Below are 19,289 nucleotides of genomic sequence, written 5' to 3' on the forward strand. Positions count from 1 at the left end.
GGATCAGCGTGGAGGCCATGATGGACGGCGTGTACACGCTGCTCCACATGTTCCAGTACCAGGTGGAGATGCTGCCCTTGCTGTTCGTCGTGCTCAGCGACGCTCACTGCGACGTCACCGAGGCGTACAACCGCATCCTGCAGGGTGAGGGGGGCGGGGGAGACCTTTCTAGACTCGTCATTGACGTCACGCGCTTGTACAGTCGACATTTTTAACTGCGACCTCGCTCGCCATGTTTGGAAACTAAGAAACCCCTCCCACCGTGTGTTCCAAAACAACTCAAGCAAGTTAAAAGAGAAAAAAAAAATCTATGAAAGGGCCTATGTTCAATACGAATATTAGTCAAGTTAAAACCATGCAAGATCCTTGATACTGATGGTGAGGTCGGACCTTTGTACAGTCAACATATTTTACTCTCGTTATTTGGAAACAACAAATCTAAAAAAAAAAAAAAAAAGTTATTTTTTAAGTACACTTTGTGAAGTACTGTGGTAAAAGAAAAATACAAGAAAGGTCCTAGATACGATACAAAAATATTTATAAATGTTTGCTCTCAAAAATTTAATGTGATACAAGATCTTTAATGCTAGGGGTTAGGGTCAGACCTAAATACAGTCGAAAACATTTCTACTGTGACATCATTCGTGTTATTTGGAAACAACAAATCCTCCCACGGCGAAATCCCAAAATACCTCCAGGAAGTTATAATAAAAAAAAATGCATGAAAGGTCCTATATTCGATGCAAATATTAGTCAAGTTAAAACCATGCAGAATTCTTGATGCTAATGGTGAGGTCAGACCTTTGTACTGTCAACATTTTTGACAGAGAACTTTCTCTCGTTATTTGAAACAACGAACCCAGAAAAAAGTAGTGTTTTTTAAAGTACGTTTTGAAGCACTGTTTGTTTCAGAAAACTTCACGTAAGTTAAAAGAAAAATATAAGAAAGGTCCTACATACGATACAAATTTTATATATTTCTTTTACGAAAAATTCAAAACCACGCAAGTTACTTGATGCTAGGGGCGACGTTTGACCGTAGCACAGTCGAAATTATTTAATGAAAATTCGCTCTCGTAATTTGGAAGTAACAAAGCTAAAAAATATTGTTTTAAGTACTCACTGAAGTACTGTGTTTTTCAGTAAACCCAACGGAAGTTAAATTACTGATAAAAGAAAAGTCCAAGAAACGATAAAAAAAATAGTAAATAGTAAATTCAAAACCATGAAATTTCAAGAAAAATGTTTCAAATGCTACTCGTCACATTACCATAACTTATGTACAAATAAAAAAACTTAATAAAAAACTATGCCTCGAAATGTGCTCATATTATTAAGAAATGAATACATAAATATAAAAATAACATTAACAATTTTCTTCCTTTCAGATGTTTACGCAAGTTGTAGAACCTAATGACTATGTGTTACATAAGAGTGTAAGCTAATTAGGCACATATTATAATGCTGCAGTATCAGTCACATGGATATTTATGGCTCAGCGTGATGTAAATTTTCTGAAGGCAGTAAATGATCAAAATAATTATAGAAGAATATGAAGAAAACTCTGAAGAATATTCAAGAGTTTTATACTGTCTGTGAAACGAAACTGATGCTAGTAGTTTCGTCTCTTACAAGTATACTAATAAAAGTTAACATTATTTTATAAATGGCCTTGAAATATTGTTTGTGCTTCAAAATGTTTTATAGTGTTTGTTTACGTAAATCAAATTATTCAAGTTATTTATCCATTTCATTCAAAGATTCAATTTATTTGACGTGTCCCGGAGAGCAGAAATATAAATGAATATGTGTTTAAATGGAGAAATACATGAAACAAATCTGGAAAATTATGACTAAATATCAAGGAAGTTGTATGATGTTTATCCCATTAATTATCTGGTAATAATGGAAAAAAATTATTTGAGGATATACTGATTATAAAAATATATTAAATTTATAGTGACACTTTTAAACGTGTTAATGACTGCAAAACAAGAATTAACAAAATGTCTTACGCTAAGGATACTAAAAGGAGCACGATTGAAAAAATAAATTGTGTATCTGAAGCAAAAAGGGACCTTTGAAAGAGCAGAGTTGTTGATTAAGATGAGTAAGCAATTCAAGTTTTAACACTTAAATATTTGGTAGCTATATCAGTGCTAGTTTGAAAATTCCATTACTGTTTACGTCAGTGCAATTTGGGCTAGAAATCTGCAGCAAAAATACCGTCGTATTATCACACATACTTCGCCTGAAAATGTGCAATGTTGTGTTATGTTCTCATAATAATCGCGTGTTACTTATGTGGTATGTAAGTTTCAGTAAGTGGAAAAAAATTCTATCCGCAGCTTGCAGTTAAATGTAAGTTATTTTACCAACATCATTGTGAACGCAGGATTCGAAAAATAATTAGTACAAGCACATTCAACAGTATGATGCATATTTTAGTTTTTATGGGCTAACCACATTTTTTGAAGTGCCCGAAAATATGTGTTTTTGAAACCATCAAGAGACAACTAACGAAGAGGAACAAAGATGTGTTAACAACCATCATAATTTACAACATAAATTAAAGAAAATACTTTCTAATTTGCAAAAAAAGTAACATTTTTAAAAAAAATTAGTACCCGGTTGCAGTTTTCAATTCAAGCAGTGATTATAAAAACGCAATTTTATTCATTTTGAGTTCTTCAGTGATAAAGGAATTGTGGTGAGAACAAAATTTTATTTAGAGAAGGAAGCGTAAAGATAACGAATTATATCTTACCGGAATAATCAAGCTTAAAGAAGTATTACTGAAAATGTACCTTCACCATAGTAAAAAAAATTAAAATTTATTAAATTGATATCATTCTCAGCTATACAATTCATACTTATACAATTCTATCACCATATTCTGTTTTTTTTTTAAAGACTTCTGTATAGGTACTACACTTACTTTGCGACGTATCTATTTTATTATGGGATTTGCAGAAAAAAATTGCTTTTCCACACAAGTCTGGGTTATCTATTTATTGTATCCATAATACATCAAGCAATTAAATATTTTTTATATTCAAGCTAAAAATGAATTTCTGCAAGTTTGCACTATTGACAGCTTCATGGGAGTACGAAATGATTAACAAAAGTTTTCAAAAATCAAATGAATGAAAAAATATAAAAGTCTAAAAAAAATTAAAATTAAAATTCAAGCTATTAAAAAACACATTTTAAAAAGGGCTCCACTGCATCTACATCTTTGAAGAAGAGAATTTACTTCAAAAGTTCATATCAAGTGGTTATTGTTTTATTTTTAAAACAGCTTATATCTGTTTTAGTTTATGTGATTGTAAAGTTATTGTGAAGTGTGTTGTATTAAACAACTGTGTAACACATCAGAGACAGCATGAATGCAAAAAAAGGACGTGGTATTATAGTTGAAAAAAATCATATAATTATTAAACAAGATAACGAATATCAGAAAAATTTAAGTGTTTGTCAAATAATTTGAGCTAAAGACAGCTGAGTGTAATTTCAGTGCGGTAGTTACGTTCATTGTGGAGGCGTTTTCATAGTGTGAAATAGTTATGAAACCAATATAGTTACGAAATATGTAATTGTGTATTTGTGGGTAATCATAAAAAAAAATACAAAATTTGAAAGCAACTTTTCAGTGGTAAATCGAAAAGTGTTTTTCTTTTTCATAGTGGAAGTAAAAAAAAAAAAAGAAGACAATAGTTTGAAGTGCGCTAATAACGGATTCTTTTTACAACGAAGTCATTTCTATTGAAACAGCCAACTGACTGAAAATGCCTTGAAGAATAATTCTAGCACGTGTTTCATAGTGAGATTTAAAATGAATGTGTGAGAGTAATAACAGCAAATGTGCATTAGTAAAAGTAAAAAAAAAAGTAATTTTGAAATGCCCATGTGATGGAAGTATGAATATAATTTAAAAAAAAAACTTAGTGTGCGAGTATGAATACGCCTTACAGTCTTAATAGTATGTATCAATAAACGAATGAGAAGGTCTAATAAACCAATATACAATAAAAGAAAACACCTCGAATAATGATACTGGCGTGTGCTTCACGGTGTGATATAAAATAAATTTACTACAGAGGATATGTGTGGACGGCTCCCGAGATATATATATTTTTTTTAATGACCACTCAGTTCCTCCGCTAGACGAGGCAAATCGTGGGATCGTCTGTAGGTACTGAGAAATACACACACAGACACAGGAAGCACAAGAGCTGCGAAGTGTTTTGTTTCGCGCGCGCATAAAGCGCCTCTTAACAGCAGCCCAGATGACCTTGCGTTGCGTTGCGTTGCGTTGCGTTGCGCGCGTCTCCTTTCGAGATCAGCTCTGCAATTTCTTTTTTTTCTTTTTTTATGTGTTTTTAGTGCGTCTGACGGGAGTCGGGGCTGAAGGATGAAGGGAAAGGTTAAGGGGAGAGCGGAGAAGGTACGGTGCACTGGAAGGAATGGTTCCTGCCGTAAAACCGCTTCATCTTTTTTTTTTTTTTTACGAGTCGCGGCTCGCTCAGACGACGTCTGGCATGCGCTCCAGACAACGGGGAGCTCTCTTGTCGTGGATTCTGCGACCCTGAAGGACGTTATCTTCGTTTGGAGATGGCCGCCGCCGCCGCCACCTGTCGGTCTCTCCCCGAAGCATCGCGGCTCCAGAGGCCGAGTTTAACGCAATGCGCGATCCCGCATTACACGAACAAAGCGGGATTCGTCCTCTGGCAAACAAGCTGCGCAACAGTATCTCCGAAACTTTCAAGTATCAAGTTGAAAGAAGAAGAAAAAATCAACGGTTTATTTTTATTCCAAAGTAGTGAACAGCTGTAAACTTAAAATATATATGTTATATGCAATGTTAAAAGTAAACTTAATTGAAAACTATAACGATTATAACTTTAATGTATAAATTTTTACTTATATGACTACACCTTTAAGTAAATTTACAACGAGTAGTGTTTGATTGATATTACTAAACGAATAAGAAGTATTAAATACAAATCAATGAAATAACAGCACTTTTCAAAACGGAGCTGGTGTGAGGGTTGGTATTTTTTTTCGTTATTATAAGATTTTTATTGCAAGAAATCCATTTGCTACACCTAACTTGCAGCTCAGCAGGGCCAAGAACACCCCTCTTGGTTACGCTCAAGTCAGACTTGATGCTAATAATCAGTTTAGACGTTTCAATAACCAAACGAAATAACAGAGGGGAAAAAAACGAGAGTTTGATAATGTGTTAAAATTTGTGATGTGTTTGGCTATCGCATTCTGCACCGTTGTGTTCTGGAGAAAAAGGCACTCAAGGGAAAATCCTTCTTCAGGGATTTACAGAGAAAATTTGTGGTACTTGCATAGTAATGCTGTATTCTATATTTATATTATAGTACCTTGCATGTCTACGACCACTTCTTACGTTTTCAGAACAACTTTAAGGAATTTTCGAGGTCACCAGGTACGCATGTTGTTTTTGCTATTAATTGTTTAACATGAAAGATCTGCAATGAAGAAGAGATGGTCTCAATGTTTCAAGGTAAGTTGTATGTATGAAATGCCGGCATCATACCTCTAAAATCAATTACGTAATATTTGACACACAAATGCGAGATTTCATAATAAAAGATATGTTTTTAATCTCAGTGGTTTATTTGAAGAAACTGAATCTATATTCGTTTACTTTTATAACAACACATCACGAGTCATCACTACTACGGAAATTCGTTTGAGAATGGAAAATGTTTTAAGTGTATTAAATAGTTATAATTAATCTGAAAAGGATATTTACATTTGAAGACCTGCATCTGAAGAAATATAAATTTAACATGTATATATATTTAACACGGAGAAGAAAATTAAGTGAAAATACAATAATTTAAGTTGACAATTACTATATGTATAACCAATTACTTCATCCAGTATATTTTTAAGGAACATGATTAGGAATTAAAATTCTCTTTACCACTATAAAAGTGTTTATATGAATGCGTATGTGAAAACTCGTAAGTGAAAAATTTCTTTGGTTTCAAAAGATTCTCTACAGTAATGATAACTTCAGAAATACTTGATACAAAATTTAAAAATATTTTATTTTATTCACTGCTTTCATAAAATTAAATTCTTTGATCAGAATTACAATAACTGTGTGTGTTGCATCAAGAAAAAAATGAAGAGCATTTAAATCAAGGCCTTATGGCTTGAATAAATAGCTGATATTCAATAAGAAGGGGAATTCAAACATTAGACGTAACTAAAAATATATAACACTTGTAACAAGATGTATAAATTTCAGTAAAATAGAAGTTTGATTGATAAAACCATTATACATATGCAAAGCACTTATTAACTGTTTGTCAACAAATGTATGGACGTAAGCAATGTGATGTTCAAATCATGGAACTGAGCTTATGTGCTTAAAATTCCTATCTTATATTATTAAAATGCAGCTTGCAACAATAAGTACAAGTCACAACTTGCAATTTAGGTCTACCCAACGTCAACAGCGAAAGGATGTTTTTTACCTTGAAGACAGCGGATAAGGCATATCATGAAAAAGTCATTTCACCTTGCTCTTATATTTATTGTGGAATTCCGCTTGAATCTGCGCACATGGCTGTAATTTTTATAAATTTATATCTCTACTTTTTTTCTTTTCTTATGTTGAATGTGTGTAGAAACTAAACCTTGATTACCTTGGTGGAACCAGTTACAGAATAAGTGTATCCAGTTGCAGCAAGTTATTAAATACCTGTTTCTACACTGTTTATGCTTTGTAATGAAGTATAACAAAAAAAAATTCGACCTGATAGAGGACAGCACTAAGAAAGGAGATAAAATTTGGCTGATGTTAATTACTATAGCAAATTCGTTAGATTATTTTATGTCTATGTGCACGTGAATTCTTCAAATTAATTAAAATTGTTCCCAAAACAAATTCAACCTACTCGTTCCATTTTAAAGTAATTTAAAACTGAACAGTAATTTGAGAAAGCCCGTGTATCTCAAAAAAATGTGCATTGAAGTAATATATTAATTATTACTTAGGCATAAAATACTACTTAAGACGTTTTTTTCCGAGTGTTTGTGCGGAAAGATATTTCTCTAATCTGAAAATTATAAATCTACATAGCTTATAATGTACTGGATAAAGAAAAGCTTAAGTATATTTATTTAAATGGAATATAATGACCCACAATTTCACTGACTGAATTAAAATTCTTAATTATCATATATTCAATATATTGAGTTAAAATATGTCACGGCATTTCTGTACAGAATAATTTGATACTTATTCTCATGTACAAGTGAGTGTGACTGCTTCATGTAAATTCATGTTAATTCTTAACTCAATTGTTCGAGCTTTATAAGTAATTTAAAACCTATGTAAGCAAGATTTTATGTTTTAAATGCTTGAATATTTCCACAAGTACAAAACAAGATTAGATTGTCATCCGTACTCCAAAACATGACGAACAGCTTTTGTTTGTACAAGTCTGGAAAATTATAAACGAAAAAAAAAGAGCTGGAAGACTGTAAATAAGTCAGATAAAATTTCAAAATGGCTGGAATATTTTTATAGACCACGAAGTTTAATGGTTCATAATTTAAAAATTAATCCAACTGTTATATCATTAAAAATGTTTAATTCTGTAAAGTTGTCGATTTTATATGTAGGCCCTATATATATTTTTTGTGGAAGTGTTGCAAAGTTGGTTGATTATAATGCATTAATTTGTACTGTGACATAAACTGGCACCATTTTGTAGTCAATGGGTCATTTGTCGAAGGAAATGAAAAAAAAAAACCTTATCGTGCAAAGAGAAGAAGGTAAATCAAGACAGGTAAAAGTTGGTGACAAGAAAATTTTTTTGTAAGGACGTTTTCTGGTTTAAAAATTGGTGTATCTGTCAGATTATTGGCCTCTCTCAAGAACATTGCCTGGCATTCCCTGTCCAGTTTTTTTTTTTTCCGGAAGTGAGGATTACTATGTTTCGGAACCAGGATTTGGTAACCGTGCGGTGACCGACAGTGGCGTGTGGAACCCCGGATCTCTTTGCAAATTGAGAACTTATTTGGGTTTCACCTTGTGCACTTCATATCGCATCAAGTCACGGCGGGTTAAGGCTTGTCTCGCTCAGTGAGTAGCCGGATCCGTAAAAAAAAAAAAAAAGTTACTGTCCGCCCACCGGCTGCTCGGCCCTGCGCTGCGTGTTGAGACCTGCCCAAGCGGGGCAGAGGAGCCCGTGGGCGGACAGTGCAGTGCCGCTCCTATAGGGTCGCGCGCGCCGTCATAAACAGTCCGGTGACATGGTCGGGGAATGGTTGGGTGAGGGAAGGGAAGTTGCTTTCCTGCACGATGAAAAGGGAGGGGGGGAGGAAGGGCACGTGACCGCCGCCTCGTCGCGAACGCTCCCCTCCCCTGGCGATCAGCCAAGGCACGCCTAGAGTCGCGAGCTGTAACTCTCCGCCGCCGACTCGCAGCCCGCGGAAGCTGACTGGCATTAAGTCGTCTCCGACTCCCGCGGGCCCCCGTGGATTAACGAATGTCACGTGGGGGGAGGGGGTAGTGGAAGGGGGATGTGTGGTTTACGGCGTACTCTCGAGCCGACGAAGGGAGGGCGTCTCCGCGTTTGACTGACGGCGCTGTGATGTGCGAGGGCGTAAGGCGGTTGAGAGGGAAATCCTAAAATAAAATAAAAATAATCTTCATAAAAATCGTATCATTCCCTCCAACAAAAGGAAATAAATTGAAAGCAAATAGAGGGAATAGGTGGTTGGTGGTTCTATACCTTCTCCCCTTCCACACACGAAATAATATTCTGCGTACTCTCCTGGTGACGTGTGCTTGCTGTCGCGACCTCGCTCTAAACCTCAAACAACGCCATAGTCTCCGTCGGAATCGGTGGAATCTAGCCGAATGCCGGAGTTTTCGACTCTCGGTTGGGAGGATCGTACCCGGAATTTTCTGCAGGTGGGAATCGTGGCGGACTTTTTCGTGAGACGGTGGGTTTTATCGGTGCACTTCTGTTTCCTCTACTCGCCCCTCAACGTAAAAAAAAAATACCGCCAGTGCACCATTTTCCTCTCATACCCTCTCCCCCCTCCTTCATCTTAAATCCACAGATCAGTCATCCAACTCTTTGCCTCGTCAAGCGCAATAATTTTCCACTCAATTGACGGGTAATTCACACTGAATTTTTTTGTTTACATATGCTACTCATTTCCAGTTAACTAATTTGGCAACCTTCAGAATATAATTAGCTGTAGTTTTAGTGAAAAAACATTTCATTCATTCGAAATTACAATTTATTTTTTTATTTTTTATTTTTTTAGATTTAGATTGCATGTCGTTCCATCTTGCTGCGTGGTTTTTGTTTAACAGAAAATGCCAGTTTAGAAGTGGTGGAATTTAATTAATATTATAGAGTAAACGGTATAATCATAATAAGTGCAGCACATGCATCAACGGCCAGAATAAATACAAAATTATGATAAATTTACACTTAGAGGAAAAAGGAAACTGTTTTTATGTCGGTTAGAGAATAATTTTATCAGAATGGATCCTTCCAAATAATGGAAATCAAAAAGGCCCTCACTTTGGGGGCTTCAGAGAATCCTACAGATTTTCGGCCTCTGGATAGCAAAATTCATTAGTTACTAATAACTAGGGGCGTGTGTTTTCCGCGAAACAATCCGATAGTTAGACTGCAACAAAGTATAACACGCGCCAACAGTTTCTCCGTTGTAATTGGAGGCCGTCTGCACGAGAGAAGCCAATGTCACACATGACACGGCCAATCAGGACGAGTTTGCCTCCACACAACATTGCTGCTATTTGTGCGTTGGTATTGGCAGTGAAGACGGAAATCAAACACTCACGAAACACACGGTACAATGTATTGACACACGATTAGGCTGGAAATGTCTTCACGAAAAGTACATTCCCTTACTAAACAAGTGTTTTCATCGTGACAGGGCAGGATCCCATGTGGAAGGCCGGGAGGGAGTGGTAATCCACTTCGACAATTTTAATTATTTTTATGAGTAAGTTTTCTTTAAAATGGTATTTAAAAAGATGATTAATTGTCACTCTGAAATTACGGGGAAGCGTAGAATTCCCAACATTTTACACATTAATGTTTAAGAAATTATTTCGCTTGAGAAAAGATAACTGAACCTTTAGAAATTTGGTTTTTATTTAATAGTTTTTAGGTCTTTGTTTGAAATTAATTATTTGATGGTATTATCAAAATAAGTCATAAATTAATGCATATAAATATTAATGTTATCAAAAACATAAAACACACGTCAAGTTAGTTTTAAATACATGCATACAGTAACACGTGCGACACCACCCTTCATAAAAGAAATATACTGAAGTTTCTACGCGGGTGGTGGACACAAAATTTAAAGTCAGAGGCAATCTCGAGTTACCCTGAATTAAGCGTCTAATCCTCTTACCTTAACTTGAACGCAAACACAATAAAAGGCTTAAAATGTTGTTCACTGCTCTCTTTACTTTACGAAAATTGAAACACAGTTATATTGCAATATCCAAAACGATAATTACGGCCTGGGTGAATACACAATGGTAATCTATACTAGCTACCAGGGTGCACCTCCGATTTACCCAATTTAGATAACACATTAAAAATGAAAATACAATAATACTAATTACAATAAACAAAATACTGTTACCGCGCATCAATATGCGCTAACCCATGCTTCCAGCCCATGGCAATTAGAGTCTTTCAATCTTGACGTAAGCGTTAAAGTAAATCCTGATACGTACCGTAATTCTCATGCTAAATACAACAAGAAAGACAAACTTAATTTTACAAAGTTTCACAAAAACGTTGGAGAAACGTTGGACGTCACCACGCATGATGTCAAACTGTCTTATGACTCGTGACGGTAAATTAATTGTACAAAATCTCGTGTAAGAAACACTAAAGTCTTTTCTTCGCACCACCCTGGTGTTCTCAACAGGCTTGCGTGGGAACCTCAGCCTGTTTGCACTTGCTCGCGTCGCAAGCAACTTATAGCCTGACCCAAACATATGGGCCGCGTCCATTTCTCTTTCGTATTGCATGTAATCGTCTGGACTAGCAAATAACTTCCCAGAAACACACGAGACGTAAGGAAGGTATTGGTTCATCTAATTATTACCGTATCGCCGTAATTATTAGATCGAGTTCGTCACCACTACTTCTTATCCTGGAGCTATTTCGGAAGTCTCCCGACTGCAAGCCAAATGTTTCATCATTGTGCCAACACTCTCGGTCACGATAGCTTCTGTGTTGTTATTGGTTATTTATGTATTATCTTGATACCGAACATCATATTTATGCTTTCTGCGCACAAACTTGCAACGGAAGGCGATACATTAGAGTTTTTTTTTTTTTTTTCAGTTTAAGTACTTAGTTGGGGGGAGGGGGACTTGTTGCTACACATGACATCATACAAGCATTCAGAAACTCTCCAGTACCTGTTGATCTGACGTACATATATGAGTGATCTCCAGCGAGGCTCGGAGACAGAAGACAGCAAGGGGCGTACTCATCCTCACTTAGGCCGGTATTACAAGACACAAAAAATAATGGTTTAAGTGTTGAATATGCTACACCTGTTTCCTAACCATATTCCTAGTGCACTATACGACACGGCCAGTCCCTTTAGGATTTTGGTGTCCTATCCGTTGCCGATAAGTTGCCCAAATTCCGCGCATGCGCAGAGATCACTTTTTCGTTGATTTCGTTCAGATGGCGGACCCGCGTCTGGGGCCATTTAACTCGTGCATAAGTCATTTTTGTGATCATCGGGGGACGTACCAAGCGTATTGGTGTGCCAATGAAACTGCCGTAACAGTTGTGTCGATGGTTGGGAAACGTCCGCTAGAATGCGTTGAAATCAGTTTCTAGCCTCGCGCAGGACAAAGTTTATTAGAAAGATCTGTTTCCTTGCCGGGATTCGGTTTGGAACACCTACTGGAATACGGCCAGCGAGTTAGATTACGGTTGCGTCCCAACGAGGCAGTGCTTATTCGCTACCTTACGCGAACGTCTTGATAAAACGTCCAAAAAATTGGTTGTCTGTAAAGTCGGTTTACGGACTATAGTTTAACGTGACAACGTCATTACAAAACATTGATGAAATTATTGCATACTTTTATGAATACAATTGAATCATTTTTATTGAATTATCACTATTTTGTATGGATACAAAGAAGGAGTGAAATGAAATCTACAATTCAATTGACAAATTTACTTTTATTTGCACTCGTTAATTCAAATATGTTTATTACTTTAACGAACAGATTATTTTAACTATAAATTTTATACATGTTTGCTGTTTAACTTCTTCCAATCTGTGTTATTCTGTTAAGGATAGTACGATGATAGGGAAAGTAGGAAACGAATGGGAGTGTTTCAAGTTTAATGTTACCTCGAAAAAGTCAAATATATGGTTGTTCCAATCGAGTGGAAGAGAGATGGATGCGGCGCAAGCGTACAATGAGCGTTAACGGGACAATGTGCGTAACGGAACACATTTTCGTGCGTGCAAGCCAGCCAGCGTTCATCGATTTATTAGACGTTGTCACGCCAAAAATGCTACGTACACTCGTGGAGATGATCAAGACGAGCACCACGAACGCTCGTCCGGCCAGGCCAGCCGTCGCCGGCGGACAGGTGCCGCGACTCCGGAGGCCGTTGCACGCGGGCACATCGCGGGGTGCACCGGGAGCTCGCGCACCTCCCCGGCGGTCGCGCCGAGCAGGAAGGCGCCACTTATAGAAGCAGTGCCAGTGCCCCCCGTAATGACTCTCCCGCGTCGGCCAACAGGTGTGTCGCGGTTCATTTCAGTCCTCCGTGTCTCGTCCGGACGGCGCGGCGCAGCGGTAATTGCCGAATGCACGGCGCGCAGCTGCCCGTCCGGGGAGTTTCGCGTCGCGTCGCGTCGCGTCGCGTCTCGTCTCGTCTCGTCTCGTCTCGCTGCAGGGCGAGACAGTCCGCGATGCAGTCTGAAGTACGTTCACCTCAAACCGCTCTCCCCCCCCCCCCCTCCTCCGGGTCCCACCCGGGCGCACACACACGGTGCGCACGGGCTTCAGGAAAAAAAACAGCGTGATCTGAAAAAATAATCAAGATATCCGAGCAGGTTTTTAAACGAAAAACACTTAAAAAAGTTCGCTGTGCGCCGAAAAGTATACTTTTGATCTCGGATTAAGTTTTTTTAAACTGTATTTTTTTTATAAGTGTTAAAATGGCTGAAAGGCGTGTTTCCAGAGGAATGTTTGGGCGTTAAACAATTGGTCAAGATTATTGAAAGCACTTATAGGACTTGTATTACATATTTAAAATCATTTAAATTTAATATCGTGCGAGTTTCGTATTATAAACGTATTTGCAACATGAGAACACATTAAATTATGCTAGTAACCGCAGTTAGATGTTACTACATATCTGACGAGTAGGTAGTGAAAGTCTTACTCATATTTGCTTTCAGTTATTTGCGAAAATTATATTAGTGATTTCGCTTAAATGATTTTGTTTTTAAGATTTTATGATCGGACTATTTCTATTTACCTCACTGTTTTTATTAGCTACATTTTACGGGATTATATATATAATCTTATCATACTATCAAAACATTCAAAAACTTGTAAAGACTCCTGCAAAAACACACTTATTACTTCTACTTCATATTCGCCTTAAAAATTCCCACTCGGAAGTAGAAATACGGCCGTAGATTCCACGGAAATTCAGTAGAGGAAGTTACGAAGAATTCTTGATTTATTTGAGGCGAATTCTTTGCTGTAAAGTCCGTAAATTTACTGTGATTACTAAGAGTTTGGCTGCGTGGTAGTTTTTTTTGGGGGTGTGGGCGGAGGGGGGGGGGGGACACTAGTAGGTGAGGACGTAATGAGGTGTAGGCGTCCTAGCAGAGCGAACGATTGCTAAGTTTAAAACATTATTTTGGACATACGCCATTGTTAATTTTCACTGTGTGTCATAGAGAAAACCCGAAGAACGGACACATAAAGATAAATACACAAACACACAGAAAACAAGGCAAAATCAGTCGATGTCAAATGGTAAATTTAGTGACAGCAAGAAAATATAACATTATTACAGTGGAGGCGAACACTGGCCTTACAATAATGAGACAGTTGCAATAAAATAAGTACGTAAAAAAAAAAAAACAACAACTTTACGTAAATACAGACGAACAACGACTGTGGATAACACAGCGACAGAGGAACCCAACGATGAACAGATAATTTAGACTACACACTGCATATGCGAACCCAGCGATGGAAAACAGGTATTCTGACAACACAACCACAACAGCAAAGTCGAATATAGTATATTCCCCAAGACAAAACTGTTGCGATGTTTCAGGAACTGTGATCTGTTCCCGTTATCATTCATATGCATACTGATAGAGGACACTGCTGCATTCAGGTATCGTAGCATTCGCTAAGATTTCGCGGTTTCGTTTCAGTAGCAAAGTAAACTGAAAACACATAGCTACACTGAAAAAAAATGCTGAGATAAAAAAACATAACAGTTCTATAATATGTTTGGACGCTATACTGGAATTTGTTTTGTAAATGGAACAGAAATATTCATGTAATTACAGATATTTGTAAAATTGTACATTTACATGAAAACAGCTGCATCACTATAAAATAGTGTTCGCAGTGATACTGGGTTCAGATTCTCAGGCGGACATTTATGCTTTGTTATATCCTAGTACCTCCAATAGTTAAGTTATTTGTAAACTGTTCCCTGAATAGCTTTCCAGTAATAAATGCGCTCATTAATAAGCATGATGAAACGAAGAATTTCAAATTATTGAATATTCTATTTTCATTTCTATGTTTTCAAAAAATTATGCTTGAATGAAACATCAATGAAAATATAAAATTAAGCGCTAATTTTTTTTTAAAGAAGTGTTAAGTATTATCTCGAAAAACGTATTTCATAAATGCAAAAAATAACCATAGCTATGTATTGTTCTTGTATTATTTATTACAAACTATTTCTTGGTAACTAGTTTCCAAAGGAATCTTCTGTAAAAGTACAGAAATTTTTTTCTGTGTAACGTTCTGTATTGTTTGGGGATTTACAAAAAAAAAATACTTCGTGGACACAAACACTTATTTCTCCGCGCGGCACCTGCCACAAACGTCCATGGCGTAGATGGATTAGTTCGCGGGGGGCTTTCAGCGTCTCCGCCACGTAACCGCGGGACGTGCGGGAGAGCAGGGTAGCGAGGTGACTTCCCCCTCGTAGTTCCCACAACCCGAGAACCCCTCGCGGCTCGCCATAAAACGGGGCGACGCACATAAACATGCGAACACGCGCGCAATAAACGCTGCAAGTCGGCGCGAATGAAGAGGAAGGGTTCGGGGGAAAAAAATCTGCGAGCTTTTAACCCCCCCCCCCCCCCCTTCACCCCTTCCTATCACTGGGTTCCCAAGGGATCGTGTGTGTATACAGTCGGAGCGATGCGCCGCGCACAGAGAGCTGCACTGTGCGCATGCGCTGGCGCAATGTCGCGCATACTAATATATCCCCCCCCTTTCCCCCCCGGGCTCCACACTTGCTATGGCCTTCTCAACAGTGGGCCGTAAAAGCGCGCCTTTACTGCCCTCGGCTGTCTGATGGGAGCCGTCAAGTTACACCTTTTGCCCCGTCCTCCTTCGACGCAGTTTTCAATGCCCGATACTTCCAGCAGTTTGCCGTAAATCTCGGCCGTAGATTCGCAACGGAATGGTGCCAGTTTTGAGTCACGTTAAGTTTTGATTACGTCACATCTCCTTCGTTGAATTTAAATACTCAAGTTCCAAACTGAGAATTGCAGTTTCTCCTTTGTGCTGTACGAAACTGTTATATTATGCTAATTAATGATGAAACATTTTTGTGAATTCTTCTTTTTCGCAAGGATACGTTATTTTATTAAAAGTTAATGCGTGATTTAAAAAAATTACTCTGTTTTAATAAATTATCATATAATCAATTTACTATTTTTATTACAACTTACTTTGCTTCATAACACACTAAATTTTCTGGAAATATAATTGCAGTGCAAAACAGCCCCTGCTAGCAACGTTATCTAGTCTCAACTACGCATTTTCTTAAGGATTTATAGAAATGAAAATTTTGTCACAGTTTTGCATGATGAATCGCCTACCAAAGCAAGGCTGGCTTCAATGTGGAGTGCTCGTGAAATGTGTCATAAAAAAGGTACATAAGTGCTTCACGAAGGAAGAAAACAAAAATTAATAGGCTCATGTATAGACTGTGCGAAAAAACAATGAAAAACACAATGGAAAAAAATTAGTTTCTGAATATATCTTTATTTACAAAAGAAAATAAACTGTTATATGTATATATTTATTTCAAAAAAAGTAATTTTATCATTTACCTCATGAAAATGTCTTTCACGTGTTTCCGCCATTGTTAAATTTTGTATGCTGGATTAAAATAATCACAAAGGTAACATCATGTTCGTGCATCCCAGAAAATCAATCGCCTAGGAACAACAACATAAAATATTTTTTATATGTTTCCATGTAATTGTGATTGAAGCAACTTCTCAGTGTACATGAGGCGTGCAAAACTATCTAGAGCAATGGTAGCGATGCATAAAATTCTGCTTTGAAGAAATCATCACCAAAATCCATACGATGGTTACAATATATCCCTGTACATAATGACAAATAATTAATCTTTGGAAATGTCCGGAAGACTCTTTTGAACGACGTGTCTTATATGTATGTATGTCCATAATAACAAAACAATGTGAATATACTCATACGAGGAAATTTTTTATTTTAAATAAGGCTAATGAGCGACTTCGCTGTTCGTATGTATCACAAAAAATTATACTTTATTACAATTTTATGATTAAACAGAAAGAACATTTAAAATGTAAATACAGCCAACTCTATAAAGGATTTTTTTTTTCAGTTTGTGTTTAGATGGACGTACTATAATCAAAAAGAAAATCGTGCCACAATTTTCATGCTAAGGTACGTATTCTTATCGTGAAGAACTAGTGACAATGTCGCACGTACGACGCCTCAAGTTTATTTACATGCTTTCACTTCAGTTTCGCCTTGAGAAAGCGGCAGAATAAAGTACACACATGAAGAAAATGAAACCTTGCAAGGCATGTTGATTGGGAAAGGGAGGGAACAAGGGGAGAGAGGGAGAGGGAGAGAGAGAGAGGAATGGTTGGCTCTGGTTTTGCGTTAGTGCAAGGAGAAAACTCCTGTTTAGCCTGTGTCACGTTAACTTGCCTCAAATATAGGCCCAGCTGTCACTTACAAAGCACTGACAACCACGTGTCAAGTTGTTTCACAAACACTGTAGGCAGAACTGCAGCGGCAGAATAATACGTAGACCACTGGTTCTATACTTTTGAGAACCGTCGGATATTGAAACACGTTACATGCCACAGACTATAAGGCGTCTACAAAGGTGAGCCTTGCAGACTGGACTGCAAGAAGCGGAAGATATGGCGCCCTCTTTTTGTTTGCGCACGACGACGCCGGGGTGAAGAGTAAGAAGGAGAAGATGAAGAGGAGGAGGAGACGCGACAAGCAAGGACACGGCAAACAGAAGAAGACTGTGTCCGCAGCTCCGCATTGCCCGCCGTCCTTGCGAAAAGACGCCGCCGCTGCTACCCCCGCGACCAAAAAAAGGCTGTAAAGCAGCCCCCTTTTTTATTGCTTTATTGCGTCGCTTGCAGCGCGGAAGGCTGTATATAAAAGAAAACAATTTGCAACCATTATACCTCGACCATGGGCGAAACATATAACAGGTGGGGTAAAGAAGAGGAAGACAAAAAACGGGCAAACAAACGTTTTACAACATAATGGGGACAAGTAAAGTGAAACAAATTGCTGAATGCCCTTTTAAAAAAATTATTTTTGTAATTCCTGGAGCTTACTTCTGAGTTTGTTTCGAAGTTCAGCCTCGGCTAGATTTTTATTGTAAATGCTAATGTGTTTTTTTTTCTCCCCTGGGAACGCACAGATGCGTACGCCCTTCGAGTCGGGAGTGATGCAGGCCTACGTGTGACGCTCTTAGTTGCCTGCTGAGTTAAGACTTCCCGAGACCCAACCACAGCAAGCGACCAATGAGATCTCCCGGGAAGAAGCAGGAAAAAAAACCTGAGTTGATGGGCCGCCAACTTCGAGAATGGTGAGTGTGACCTTCCTTTTGATACTTATTATCTCTCTTTTTTTCTTTTTCTTTTCTTTTCAGCATTTCAAGATCCTGCCAGCGAGGAGCTTATATTCCCGGAGTCCTAACTAAGTCTTACCTTATAGTGCAGACCTGCACAAATTCGCGATGTTATTTGCCGACAGTTAAGATCCCCAAATGTTCGCACACTCGTACGACCTTTTTCGTGGGTTATTCGACACCACCCAAAGAACTAGAAGCCAATTGCGAAACAACCAACGAACAGCTGATCAAATCACGTGCGACACAAAGCGAAACGTCCAATTTTTTTCTATCTCCACAACGTAGTTAAATTGCGTAATATTGGTCAGCGTAAAATTAAAACGACCGGCGTGGCTTGAGCGCCTGCGCGGAGACATCTCTTCACGGCGAAGACGGTCGTACACTAGCCTTGATGGACGAGTGCACTGTTAAACATTTATTTTTTTCTTTAAGTTTGGGTCTCCCTGGCCATATTGATTTTTTTATAATTTTTTTTATTTCTTAAAGGTCTATTTCCAAAATATTAACTCCATACCTCCCTTGCATTTTTTGATCTGCCATAAGTTTTGTCACCATATATTAATTATAGGCCTACTAGTTGATTCTGTAGCAGCACAACAAATGCAAGGGAGATAACAAGTTAAAAAAATACAAAAAAAACTTAAATTAAAGTTATTAGATGTAAATGAAAAAAGTCACTGCTCCCTGATGATGGCGACTGCAACTTCAACCAAAACGGTGTCTTTGCCTTCGACGCACCCAGAAGCCAAGCAACTCCAGACAATGGACGCGGGAGCCTGCGATCTTTAATAGCAAACCTGATTAAGTCTTAAGGAAAAGCATTTTTCATAATCCCACGAGCCGCAATTAGCACATGGCATCGACTTCATTGTGCACACGTTTGGGGACTAACTTGCGCACAGAGGACAACGTGAATTTGGCAGGTCTCTCTCTACTTATGTTATTGTTATTAATCATCACGATGGCTTGCATGTTAACCTACCTGTGCCTGTTTGCTATTTGACATGTTTCCCCCATCTGGTT

General features: G+C 37.9%; 1 protein-coding gene across 8 annotated transcripts in view; it reads left to right on the top strand.

The window, feature by feature from the left end:
• Positions 1–19,289, top strand: part of LOC134535911 (protein doublesex) — a 433,711-nt gene that overhangs the window by 212,220 nt on the left and 202,202 nt on the right. For 2 of the 8 annotated variants that reach the window (XR_010075731.1, XR_010075732.1), the window contains exons 2-3: positions 1–144; positions 18,054–18,221. Coding sequence is in view for 2 of the 8 variants with exons in the window: in XM_063375287.1 (XP_063231357.1) it covers positions 1–215 (215 nt within the window). In the remaining 6 variants the exon portion in view is untranslated. The other 6 variants (XR_010075727.1, XR_010075728.1, XR_010075729.1 and 3 more) reach the window with 5 other exon arrangements.

Source organism: Bacillus rossius, chromosome 10 (assembly GCF_032445375.1).
Source record: "Bacillus rossius redtenbacheri isolate Brsri chromosome 10, Brsri_v3, whole genome shotgun sequence".
NCBI lineage: Eukaryota > Metazoa > Arthropoda > Insecta > Phasmatodea > Bacillidae > Bacillus > Bacillus rossius.